This window comes from Anomaloglossus baeobatrachus, chromosome 10, assembly GCF_048569485.1.
Source record: "Anomaloglossus baeobatrachus isolate aAnoBae1 chromosome 10, aAnoBae1.hap1, whole genome shotgun sequence".
NCBI classification, from domain to species: domain Eukaryota; kingdom Metazoa; phylum Chordata; class Amphibia; order Anura; family Aromobatidae; genus Anomaloglossus; species Anomaloglossus baeobatrachus.
The window spans coordinates 60,513,187-60,527,350 of NC_134362.1; the positions used below are offsets into that span (position 1 = coordinate 60,513,187).

General features: G+C 45.7%; 1 protein-coding gene across 6 annotated transcripts in view; it reads right to left on the bottom strand.

The window, feature by feature from the left end:
- DEAF1 (DEAF1 transcription factor) overlaps positions 1-14,164 on the bottom strand; it is a 119,257-nt gene that overhangs the window by 48,525 nt on the left and 56,568 nt on the right. For 2 of the 6 annotated variants that reach the window (XR_012727405.1, XR_012727404.1), the window contains exon 9: positions 4,903-6,187. The exons of 2 other annotated variants lie outside the window; for them this stretch is intronic. Coding sequence is in view for 2 of the 4 variants with exons in the window: in XM_075326867.1 (XP_075182982.1) it covers positions 2,902-3,577; positions 4,903-6,187 (1,961 nt within the window). In the remaining 2 variants the exon portion in view is untranslated. Of the gene's footprint in view, positions 1-1,216; positions 3,578-4,902; positions 6,188-14,164 lie in introns of those variants that run through there. 2 more of the 6 variants (XM_075326868.1, XM_075326867.1) reach the window with 2 other exon arrangements.

Consider the following 14,164-nt stretch of genomic DNA (forward strand, 5'->3'; position numbering starts at 1 on the left):
GAAGGAAAATAGTAAAATAAAATTTTAAGCAAAAAATGTGGTCATGACACACTGTTATGTGGCGAGGATCTGCTGCTGACACTATTATGGGGGGTAATGTCCCCAAATATTATATATATTATATATATATATATACACACACATATACATACACATATACATACATACATACATACAAGGCAGGAGAGGAGGATAATTACCAGGATGGGGTACCTTAGTAGAGAATTTGGGGACATTACCCCCATAATAGTGTCAGCAGCAGATCCTTGCCCCATAACAGTGTCATGACCACATTTTTTGCTTAAAATTTTATTTTACTATTTTCCTTCTCTAAAACCAGGGTGCGTCTTATGGTCCGGTGCATCCATACTTTGTATGGCTCCCGTCGTGTGTCAGAACACTATTGCTGCGTCACACGCGGCAATGTGTTCAGATCGCCTGCTCCTCATCGCCAGGTTTCCCAGCAGTGCTAGGCAACCTCCGAATTCAGGAGATGAGCGATGGCAGCGGGAAATTGCCCTGTCACACGAGGCGACACACTGGCGATGTCATTGTAACTTGACCATGCCTACTAAGTTGCAGCAACATCGCCAGTGATACCTCCCTGTCTGACGGGGTCTTTAGTATTGCACAGTTGATAATTGAATCATCTACACTGTGTGTGGCACTCAAGACCTGAAGTTTCCCGTCTCTGAATTAAAGTAAGGGCCCTGTCACACATGTCAATGTGGTGGGCAACGTCGCTGATGACCGTGTGACCCCGCCCACCGCATCAACGTCACGGGTGAGATGTCATATGTGACGATCTCACCTGCGACTTCTCCTGCAATGTCGCTGTGTGATGCCAGAGCATCACACCAGTGTCTCCAGGAGCTATAGTGCAGCTCCTGAAGTCGCTGGTGTGAAGGTGTCACATGCAGCGATGTCGCTAGATTGCAGTTGCGTGGTTTTCGGTCCGGACCGAAAACCTCGCGACTGCGACCAGCGATAAATTGTGGGGCGATTTTGCCGGGTCACACGTGGCGATGCACTCAGGATATCGCCGCAGTGACGTCGCTGTGGCGATATCGTGAGTCACATTAATGCGAGTGTGACAGGGGCTTAAGGCCAGGCCATCAATACTCATGGTCAACCTCTGTAACTATAAATATCAACATATAAGAAAACATTAAATTGTTAAACAAAATGCAACTAACACACAAAGTGCAATTAAAACAAGGTTCAATTTAAATATTTGAGTCACAAGATGGCATCGCCACTAACAATTAAACAGTACTTTTAGCAGCCTGTAGGAAAACAGTATACAATTACTGCAAACAGAGCAATTGTAGCAAATCACTCAGGTGGTATTGTCACCTTTAACAGGATAAGTAAAAATGTTTTTTTAAATAGATTTTTTTGGTATAGTTTTCCTATCTTAACACTATCACATTAGGTGCCTTATTGCAAGAGAAGGATGAATAACACTATAACAGTCTGTCTAACGGGGTGCTATGTGACAACTCATAGCAACCAACAGGAATGTTTTTGGAAACCAAAGTAATTAAATTAAAGGATTGTCTGGTGAAGGTATATTGATGACCTATACCTATAGAAGCAACAGGTCATTCATAACAAGGGGTCCAACGGCCACCTGGCGCACCCACTGATCAGTTGTCATGTGCTTCAATGGCTGCTGAATATAACAATTTGAACTTCGCTGCAAAAATACACTTCAGTATGTAGTGACCACTGTTGGATACTGAAAAACAGCTTGCATTTAAAAGTAAATTACAGTAGTCCGCAGCAGCCGCCATAAATTGAATAAATCTATTCTGTACTATGCAACTTAGTTCAAAGTATTTACATCAAGCAGTCACACAGGAGACAATAATAGCTGACGGGTGTAAGTGCTTGAGGCTGACCCCAATAATCTGTGACTGGACAGACCCTTTAATATAGTGCAAAAAAAAAAAAAAAAAAAAGAACAATAAACAAATAATCTTGCCACCTTACACAGGATTATTTATTACCATTAACAAATGTTTGAAAACAGCATAAAAGTGCAAACAGTATTAAAGTAAATAATAATTTTCAAGGTATTAGGAGTCATTTTTTGTATTTGCTGATACTGGCCTCAAGTGAAACTGTAACGGTAAATACGCAGTCTTATCTGCAGGCAGCATGTTACATGGCAAGTATAGCTGTGCAAGTTAACATATGTTTTTGATGAGTAAGGTACAGTCACACATGGCGACCAGTCAGCCGACATCGCCGGCAACTGCATGCGCATGCATGTCAGTTGCCGATTGCCAGTGAGGTGTCACATTGTGAGATCTCACCGGCGAATCTGGCCGCAATGTCACCTGCTGGTTAGGCGATTAGGAGGGCGACTCCTCGGAGCATACTGCGACATTACAGTTGCTCGTAGGAGTCGCCGCTCTGCTCGCTATCGCCGCGTCACACGCGGCAATGCGGTCGGTTGCCGGGTTTCCGAACATGTTCAGAAACCTGGTGACGGCGATTGGCGACTGATCGCCTTTGAATTCGGCGCGTGTAACGTGGTGATACATTGGCGATATCACCGCAACTTGACCCCGGCGACTAAGTTGCAGCAACGTCGCCGGCGATGTCGCCGTGTGTGATGCTACCTTTAGTATAACTTAATTTTATCATTCTATATCCATACTCATTCTAGTATTACCAGCATAAGGATGTTCCTAAGAAGTGTCTGAAAGCTATAGCTGTGCTTCAGAAACCCGATCACCAATACAGTGAATACACCAGCCTTTATAGAAAGACCAGGGCTTTACATAATGAAAATACCAGTTAATTATTCTGCTCAGTTACTCCTGCAAAATGACTTAATTTCTACAGACAAGGCTGCATTTTCAATGTGAGAAGCTCACTAGAACACTAGATTTAGGGTAGATTGGCATTAAGAAAGACTAAGTACTTCAGTTTTTCTGAGCTGATCCGGTTTCTTCTCTCTGTTATTATCTGTCCTGTTTTTGAGAAAACTCTTTCAGAAGGTACAGATGTTGCAACAATACACAATCTTTCAGCCATCACCTTGTTAAGTCGGGGGTATATTGAAGCTTTGGACTGCCACCAGGTCAGTGGGTCTTCAGATCGTTGTATGAGGGGCTCTTCAACATAACCTCTTACTTCTATTATGGCAGCTGCAGTGGGATTCCTTCTTGCAGTGTCTCCTGTTGCCCTTTCATCAAAGAGCCGCCATACAGAAGACTCTTGTTGATCCACTTCTAGTGATGTCGCTTCACTCCCTTGATCTCCTGATAGAGCTGTTTCGCCACTGAAGCTACAATTGGCTGCTGCTGCTGTTATTCTTTTGAGTGCTTCATCAACAGCTCGACTATCATTAAAGGCCAACTTTTTGAATCTTGGATCCAATATGGTGGATTCAGATAGCAAAATGTTGTATTCCATTTTCTGGAACCTTCTGTCCATAGATGCAATAAGTGAGGTCGCCAGCTCTGTTACCTTTGATGTGGTTACTGTTCCATCTGTCTGACGTTGGCTAGTGACTCTCTGCAGCCCCCTGCACAAAATGAGCATTTTGGAGGAGGTAACGTATCTTAGAAAGAGAAAACAGTAAATATTTTAATACAACTTAAACAGGACAATAAAAAAAATAAAAAAACAACATGTCACAATACTAATACACTGCATATAATGCCGCCACCTGAGGAGAATGGTGGTGGCAACATGATTGCAAAATATTGATGGACACCACTCAAAAAGTGACTATTCATGGAGGGGGCTGCCTAATATTATAGATGCATGTATTGTTTTGCAAAAATATTTACTTTTACAGCTTTGTTTGTCACGACTCCACCACTTTTGTAAAATGTGAGTGCACTGGGAAGGACCAGGTGTTGTCATAGTAATCCAATAAATTACAAACTTGTTTCTAAAAGCCATCTACCTGGCATGGAATCAATGTCTATATTCACCGATAATATTAAGGGATTTTAAAGACTTAAGAATCTTCATAGTGCGCAGACAGGATTCTCCAGTCATAGGAGCACAGATTTGCATACATGAAGCCACATGCTCACTAGACGTGCAGTGACTCAATCAATACAAGTGAATTGAGAGAGTCCAGTCACATCTAGTTAGAATATGGCCAGAGGTATACATATCACATACTTGTGTTAGGCTAAGTTCACACTTCAGTTATTTTGCATCAGTCACAATCCGTAGCCTTGAGGAATTACGGAATCCTGCAAAATATTTTGCAGGAATCCAGTATTTCCCCATAGACTTCTATTAGTGACGGATTGCGACTGATGACCCTGCGTTGCATCCGCTGCGTCGCGGTCCGTCGTTTTTGACTGACCGCCGAGCGGGGAGCAACGCAGAATGTAACGTTTTTCGGGCCGTCAAAATTAACGCGCCGCGTAGGAATCCGTCGCCATCCGCCACACTTGCAATGTATGTCTATGGTGCTGGATTCCGTCGTAATCCGTCTTACGACGGAATCCAGCGCTGGATTCCGCCATGCTCTACTGAGCATGCCCAGCATGTTTGGCACACCCACTGGGCTGTCCCAAACACAAACGGATCATGACTGATCCGTCAAAAAGCGGATGCAACGGATGCAACTGATGTGTTTTTCACAGGATTCCTTTCACAGGAATCCTGTGAAAAACACATCAGTTGCATCAGTTGACATCTAAAAAACAACTGATCCGTTGCTGACGGACCTGACGGATTGAAAACAACTGAAGTGTGAACTTAGCCTTACATAGCCGCCCACTCCCAGTGCTAGAGAACTGACAGCGTTCACAATGCACACAGGATTCCCAAGTCTGCATTCACTAATAACGGAAGACATGTGCCTTAAGCCTGGGCAGCCACTTTAAACTTTAACTTTCAATCAATAAGTGTCTATTGTACCTTTCTGCACTGATCTCCACAGTGACCTGTTCAAATGGCTCCAACACAGCGCATGCCTCTCCCACTTCTTTCCATTCTTCTTGGTTTAGTGTTTCAACAGGTGCAGATATAATGGCCAGGGTATAGATTATTGCATCCTTTGACTCTAGAACTCGTTTAAGCATATAATATGTTGAATTCCATCGTGTTTCGCAATCTTGTTTGAGCTTCAGCTCTGGCATAGACATCTGTCGTTGAGTAGACTTCAGTTTTTCTGTGGCTATTGTGCTTCTATGGAAAAATTCAACTATTGACTTGACTTTGTCCAGAGTGGGCATCATAACCTTCATGGAATCTCTCACTATTAGATTAATAGTATGTGCCAGACAGGGGTTGTGGGCCCAATTAAGAATTTTAATAGCTTTTGTTATGTTAGCTGCATTATCAGTAACACAGCAAATCACCTTGCTTTCTATTTGCCAGTTTTTTGCGATTCTTAACAGTTCTTCTGCCAAATTATCTGCAGTATGACTTTCACACAACTCAACACATTCCAGAAGACTGGACACCATTTTATAGTTTTCGATGTAATGGCATGTAACCGAAATGAATGCAGTGGTGGTCCTGGATGTCCAACAATCGGTCGTTAGGCACACTGCTGAAGCGCTTTTAATCCTCTCTTGCAGTGAATCACGTTCTCTGTTATACATTCTTGGAAGGACTGTCTGGGAGATGGTTTTCCTGCTTGGAATAACATAAATGGGATTTAGAGAAGAAATGAGTTTTCTAAATCCATTGTCCTCCACAATCGAAAGTGGTTGAAAATCTCTGGCAATCATTGCCGTCAATTCTTCATCAAGTGAAGCTTGCTTTAATGGGGTCATGGATTCATTCATAAACTGTGTCATCGAGCTTTCAATTGTTGCAACAGGCTGGAGATTCATTGGAGCAAGAGAAGTGGTTGATGCTGTAGACACTTCTGGTGAAACTGTTCCTGAAGTAGAAGCACCGACTCCGACTTCATGTTCAGCCACCAGCGGTGTAACATTGCTACTACCTTGCCTTTTTTCCTGACTCCATATTGTTGGATGCAACATTCTCATATGCCTGAGAAGGTTAGTAGTAGACCCTGCTCGGAAGGAAATTTGTCTTTTACAAATGTTACATTCTGCTTTCATGTTGTTGACAGATTTGAAATGGATCCAAATGTCACTTCTTTTTCGAGACTCTGCCATTTTCTTATCTGTTTTTGGTAGACTAATTTCTACTTCTCTGTGTGTTAGCAGACTTTCGTGTATGTAGTACACTGCAAGGACAAGAATTCCCTAGTTAAAGCACAGCATTTTATGAGTTTGTTGTTTAAAGATGTTGCCCTTGACTTTAATATTGTTGGCCTAGCCTTAGTATAGTTCATCACTAAATGTTTGATTGGTGAGAGTGAAACACCTGATACCCTGAAGCATCATTGCTGACAGAAGAACTACTGTTATACAGTTGCTCTGTCTACTGTAGTGGCTGCAGACCGTACTGCACATGGGATTTTTACAGATTTGAATAGGGGGCAAATGTGCAGTAGATGGCTATAGCTACTAAATAGTATACAGGGCAGCTCGGTAAGGGCGGCTTCACACTAGCGTTCCACTTCGCAGCGTTCTGTGGAGGGGAACTGCCATCTGACCGCAGGCACCGCAAGTGCCTATACTTATAATGGGAGCGCACTGTGCTGCAGAGGACTGCGCATGACCGGGCGCATCCATTCACTCCCATATGTGATTTGTACGCGCGCGCATGCCAGCGTACAAATCACACACTCTGGCCGCACCAGAAATGCAACATGTTCCATCCCTGGTGCAGATCAGAGTGCGTGATTTGTACGCTGGCATGCGCGCGCGTACAAATCACATATGGGAGTGAATGGATGCGCCCGGTCATGCGCAGTCCTCCGCAGCACAGTGCGCTCCCATTATAAGTATAGGCACTTGCGGTGCCTGCGGATAGATGGCAGTTCCCCTCCGCAGAACGCTGCGGAGGGGAACGCCAATGTGAAGGCAGCCTAAGGCAGCAGTTCCAGTTGACACCTAGAACAGCTGACTGTCAGGGGTGCTAGGTGTTGCACTCTGACTAATCAGACATTGCTGACCTAAACCCAACACCCACTTCACAGCACTGCAGCACAATGCGTCAAGGAGCCTCCTACTCCTGCCGCCCCCTCCTCCGCACCGCCCCTCGCTTCCTCTTACCACGGTGGTAACTGCCTGCGTTCCATGGTGAATCGCATTCAGCAGGCTGGTGCCGCCTTCTCCACAATAGGAGTAGGTGGCACTTCATGCTTTATGCGTTCCAAAGTGGAACACAAGCAGTCACTACCTTCTCCTGTGTTTCAGTTTTGGCAAGAACGGAGCTGCGGGGAAACCAGGAGAGGTAAGTACAGATTTATTTTTTAATGAGTACACGCTCGCCAGAGGATTATGGGGGAGGAGGGGGGTGCATTATAGTCTATGGCGAGTTGTGAGGCTGCATTATGCTATATGGAAGGCTGTGAGGCTGCATTATACTATATGGAGGGCTGTGAGGCAGTATTATACTATATGGAGGATAATGGGGGTGCATTATTATAATTGGATGACTATGGGGGACTATGGGATGCATTATAATATATAAATGACTATGAGGGTACATTGTGATATATGGAGGAATATGGGGATGCGTTATAATAATTGGATGACTATGGTGGTGGGAGGGGAACACCATATATACCAGGATAAGGGACATATATACACGGGGCCCATACATATGATCTGACCAACATGTGTGCGCGTGGAGTGTGACAGGTGGGGGAGTGCCCAGGTCTACATTTCACACTGTGGCTCACCAGACTCTAGTTACGCCACTGATAATTAGGAAGCGATACAAAAAAAGTGTTTTATAGATGTGTGCAAATATCAGATCTATTTACATCTAAAAAATACCAGGATTTGTTAACAGAAATAGAAAAAAAGTCTTAACTGCGAGAATTGTGACACCACAACGCCACAGACACATGCATATAGAGGCTAATGAATATGTTGTATGTAGTCACCAAACTAGTAAAAAAATATCAATTGTGGTCACAAAAAAAAAAATAACACACACACACACACACACACACACACACACACACACAGCAGCTTCCACTAAACCAATGATTTTCTCTTTTTTATGCCAGAAAGAAAACCTTACAGGGTTAAATGAACATGTCAGGGGTCATCTGTTCTGTGCACACACTGGACACTAAGTGCTGACTTCTATTACTAACTCTATACAATGATTGAAGCTGTATACACTTCTTTACATATGTTTGGTCTAAAATGCTATTACTTACCCAACAACTGGCCAGGTCTTTACTGTAGTGGTCCTGAACCCTGACTAATACCTAGAGAAGATGATCATTGTTATCAGCAAACAAGCTGAGCCCCTCTCCTCCTACACATTACCATATGTGCCAGTCAAGGTCAGAAAACTTAACCCTAGCACATCATTCCCTGGTACTCAATTGTGCCCACTGAACTAAGGAAGAACCACTGTGAGCCCTCGCGGGCAGGGTCCTCTCTCCTCCTATACCAGTCTGTTATGTACTGTTAATGATTGTTGTACATATACCCTCTTTCACTTGTAAAGCGCCATGGAATAAATGGCGCTATAATAATAAATAATAATAATAATAATAATAATGTGTGTATAGCTTTAAGTGTCAGCTCCTGCCCAGAGCTTGTGTTTACTTTACTCTTCTCCTTATCTCCTGCTTCCCCCTGAAGCAGAGGAAAAAAAAAAAAAAAAAAGCGTCTCTTTATGGCTTGTTCACTTTGATCACTTCAAAGAGCCAGCTCAAAGAATCTGCTGGTTTGTGAAGGACACATCACTACCACCTGGTATCTCAAACACAATACAGAACGCAACAGCGCTCTTTCTTAGCTATTAGGGTACTTTCACACTTGCGTTGAACGGTATCCGTTGCATTGCGTTGTGTGACGGATGCAACGGATGCTGGAAAACAACGCAATTCGTTTTGATTTTTTTTTTTTTTACAGTTTTACCAGCGGCAGACTATTGTAAACGATCAGCTGATCGCTCCCAGTAGCCAGCCGCCGGGTGATCAGCTGATCTCTCCCTGCAGCCAACCGCCGGGTGATCAGCTGATCGCTCCCTGCAGCCGGCCGCCGGGTGATCAGCTGATCGCTCCCTGCAGCCGGCCGCCGGGTGATCAGCTGATCGCTCCCTGCAGCCGGCCGCCGGGTGATCAGCTGATCGCTCCCTGCAGCCGGCCGCCGGGTGATCAGCTGATCGCTCCCTGCAGCCGGCCGCCGGGTGATCAGCTGAGCGCTGTCACTTGCCGGCGCCCGGGCATGCCGGCGGCCGGGCATGCCGGTGGCCGGTTGCTCAGCTGAGCGATGTCGCTTGCCGACGGCCGGGCGCTCAGCTGAACGTTCGGCCACCGCGAGCCAAAATAAAGTTTGATTTAAAAAAAAAAAAAAAAAAAAGAAGAAGAAGAGCATGCGCAGTGGAATCCAGAGGATTCTGCTGCTCAAAATAACGTTACATGCTGCGTTCCTCCCGCTGGGCGGAAGCAACGGAGCGTCGCCCAGCGGAAGCAACGCAGGTCCTTTTGGTACAATCCGTCCTCAATACAAGTCTATGGGAAACAGCGGAATCCGTTAACGGATTCCGCTGTTTTCCAAAAGAGCGGATTGTAACGGAAGGAAATAAACGCAAGTGTGAAAGTACCCTTACTGCAACAACATCATAAATCATCCTCCTCCTTAAGGTGACTATCAAATAAACCTGCAGAAAGTATTGTTTGTGCCAAATTACAAACTTATTAAATATAACCTGTGTTTGGAACCCTTTTAACCCCTCCAAAGAGTCGGTTTAACCAATGATTACACAGGTTATTATTAGGTGACTGCATACTGCATATCCACAGATAATAGCCATATCACCACGATCTCTAAAACATACTTGTAGAGAACAATAGCCCCACATAAGAAGCATGTCACCCATATGTGATGGCAGTTTAATATCAATTCAAAACAACAATATCACACTCAAAGGACTCAAAGATCTAAGTTACTTGTTGACAATAACCGCTGAAAATAACTGTCAAGGGTACCGAAATGTCTCCCCTCCAGATTTGTTTGAGCTAAAGAACACAAGGAATGGACATTAGACCAGTGGAAATCTGTGCTTTGGTCTGATGAGTCCAAATTTGAGATCTTTGGATCCAACCACCGTGTCTTTGTAGAAAAGGTGAACGGATGGACTCTACATGGCTGGTTCCCACCGTGAAGCATGGAGGAGGAGGTGTGATGGTGTGGGGGTGCTCTGCTGGTGACACTGTTGGGGATTAAAAATAAACCACAGCATCTACCACAGCATCTTGCAGTGGCGTGCTATTCCATCCGGTTTGCATTTAGTTGGACCATCATTTTTATTTTTCAACAGCACAATGACCCCAAACACACCTCCAGGCTGTGTAAGGGCTATTTGACTAAGAAGGAGACTGATGGGGTGCTACGCCAGATGACCTGGCCTCCACAGTCACCAGACCTGAACCCAGTCGAGGTGGTTTGGGGTGAGCTGGACCGCAGAGTGAAGGCAAAAGGGCCAACAAGTGCTAAGCATCTCTGGGAACTCCTTCAAGACTGTTGGAAAACCATTCCCGGTGACTACCTCGTGAAGCTCATCAAGAGAATGCCAAGAGTGTGCAAAGCAGTAATCAAAGCAAAAGGTGGCTACTTTGAAGAACCTAAAATATAAGACATATTTTCAGTTGTTTCACACTTTTTTGTTCAGTATTTCATTCCACATGTTTTAATTCATAGTTTTGATGCCTTCAATGTGAATCTACAATTTTCAGAGTCATGAAAATAAAGAAAACTCTTTGAATGAGAAGGTGTGTCCAAACTTTTGGTATATATCTCAATATAATATATATATATATATATATATATATATATATATATATATATATATATATATATATATATATATATATATATATATATATATATATATATATATATATACACACACACACACACACACACACACACACACACAGTACATCCTTGGCCGTGTCTGTCCTCTTACAGCAAGATCGTGCGGCAACCCCACATTATTTCCCACACATGTCTCTTGATCTGATCAGCTGACATGTGCAGGTATCAGGCGCGGGTGGATAAGATATGCACCCAAGCCTGTTAACCCCTTAGATCGCATGGTCAAACTCTGACAGCACGATTTAAAGTGCTCCGGCAGGGATCACTCCATTCCCCGTCGCCATCGGCGGCTCGTGATGCGATCATGGGGTGCCAATAGATTTCCATGACAGCGTGAGGTCAGATAATGACCCCTGTCATAGGCATGATGTATTTCCTGTGAATGCCGGCAGAGCATCGGCACTCAAAGCAACACAGCATGTCTCCTGATCAGAGGGATGCTGAAGCACAGCTCTGATCAGCAGAAGTGATCGGAATGTGTGAGCTTTAAGTCTCCTAAGGGAACTAGTAAAAAATAAAAAAAAATAAAAAAAAAAAAAAAATTATGGAAGAAGAAGAAAACAAACAAAAAAAAAAAAAAAAAAGTTCAAATCACCCCCCTTTTTCACCATTGATAAAATAATCAAAAACAAAAAAAACATTTGGTATCACCAGGTTCAGAAATGCCCGATCTATCAAAGAAGGGAATTTTGTTTACTTACCGTAAATTCCTTTTCTTCTAGCTCCAATTGGGAGACCCAGACCATTGGGTGTATAGGCTATGCCTCCGGAGGCCGCACAAAGTATTACACTAAAAGTGTAAAGCCCCTCCCCTTCTGCCTATACACCCCCCGTGCTCCCACGGGCTCCTCAGTTTTGGTGCAAAAGCAAGAAGGAGGAAAAAATTATAAACTGGTTTTAAGTAAATTCAATCCGAAGGAATATCGGAGAACTGAAACCATTCAACATGAACAACATGTGTACACAAAAAAACAGGGGCGGGTGCTGGGTCTCCCAATTGGAGCTAGAAGAAAAGGAATTTACGGTAAGTAAACAAAATTCCCTTCTTCTTTGTCGCTCCATTGGGAGACCCAGACCATTGGGACGTCCAAAAGCAGTCCCTGGGTGGGTAAAATAATACCTCGTAATAGAGCCGTAAAACGGCCCCTTCCTACAGGTGGGCAACCGCCGCCTGAAGGACTCGTCTACCTAGGCTGGCATCCGCCGAAGCATAGGTATGCACCTGATAGTGTTTCGTGAAAGTGTGCAGGCTCGACCAGGTAGCCGCCTGACACACCTGCTGAGCCGTAGCCTGGTGCCTCAAAGCCCAGGACGCACCCACGGCTCTGGTAGAATGGGCCTTCAGCCCTGAGGGAACCGGAAGCCCAGCAGAACGGTAAGCTTCGAGAATTGGTTCCTTGATCCACCGAGCCAGGGTTGATTTGGAAGCCTGTGACCCTTTACGCTGGCCAGCGACAAGGACAAAGAGTGCATCCGAGCGGCGCAAGGGCGCCGTACGAGAAATGTAGAGTCTGAGTGCTCTCACCAGATCTAACAAGTGCAAATCCTTTTCACATTGGTGAACTGGATGAGGACAAAAAGAAGGTAAGGAGATATCCTGATTGAGATGAAAGGGGGATACCACCTTAGGGAGGAATTCCGGAACCGGACGTAGAACCACCTTGTCCTGGTGAAACGCCAGGAAAGGGGCTTTGCATGACAGCGCTGCTAGCTCAGACACTCTCCGAAGAGAAGTGACTGCAACTAGGAAAACCACTTTCTGCGAAAGGCGTGAGAGAGAAATATCTCTCATTGGCTCGAATGGTGGTTTCTGAAGAACCCTCAACACCCTGTTCAGATCCCAGGGTTCTAAAGGCCGCTTGTAAGGAGGAACGATGTGACAAACCCCCTGCAGGAACGTGCGTACCTGTGGAAGCCTGGCAAGGCGCTTCTGGAAAAACACAGAGAGCGCTGAGACTTGTCCCTTAAGGGAGCCGAGCGACAAACCCTTTCCCAGTCCAGATTGAAGGAAGGACAGAAAAATGGGCAAGGCAAAAGGCCAGGGAGAAAAACCCTGAGCAGAGCACCACGACAGGAAAATTTTCCACGCCCTGTGGTAGATCTTGGCGGACGTTGGTTTCCTAGCCTGTCTCATAGTGGCAATGACGTCTTGAGATAACCCTGAAGACGCTAGGATCCAGGACTCAATGGCCACACAGTCAGGTTGAGGGCCGCAGAATTCAGATGGAAAAACGGCCCTTGGGATAGCAAGTCTGGTCGGTCTGGTAGTGCCCACGGTTGGCCGACCGCGAGATGCCACAGATCCGGGTACCACGACCTCCTTGGCCAGTCTGGAGCGACGAGGATGACGCGGCGGCAGTCGGCCCTGATCTTGCGTAACACTCTGGGCAACAGTGCCAGCGGAGGAAACACATAAGGGAGCTGAAACTGCGACCAATCCTGAACTAAGGCGTCTGCCGCCAGAGCTCTGGGATCTTGAGACCGTGCCATGAACATCGGTACCTTGTTGTTGTGCCGGGACGCCATGAGGTCGACGTCCGGCATGCCCCAGCGGCAACAGATCTCCTGAAACACGTCCGGGTGAAGGGACCATTCCCCTGCGTCCATGCCCTGGCGACTGAGATAATCTGCTTCCCAGTTTTCCACGCCTGGGATGTGAACTGCAGAGATGGTGGAGGCCGTTGCTTCCACCCACAGCAAAATCCGCCGGACTTCCTGGAAGGCTTGCCGACTGCGTGTGCCGCCTTGGTGGTTGATGTATGCCACCGCTGTGGAATTGTCCGACTGAATTCGGATCTGCTTGCCTTCCAGCCACTGCTGGAACGCTTTCAGGGCAAGGTACACTGCCCGTATTTCCAGAACATTGATCTGAAGCGATGACTCTTGTTGGGTCCACGTACCCTGAGCCCTGTGGTGGAGAAAAACCGCTCCCCACCCTGACAGACTCGCGTCCGTCCTGACCACCTCCCAGGATGGGGGTAGGAAGGATTTCCCCTTTGATAATGAAGTGGGAAGAAGCCACCACCGAAGGGAAGCTTTGGTCGCTTGAGAGAGGGAGACAGTCCTGTCGAGGGACGTCGGCTTCCTGTCCCATTTGCGTAGGACGTCCCATTGAAGAGGACGCAGGTGAAACTGCACGAAAGGGACTGCCTCCATTGCTGCCACCATCTTCCCCAGGAAGTGCATGAGGCGCCTCAAGGGGTGTGACTGGCCTTGAAGGAGAGATTGTACCACTTTCTGTAGTGACT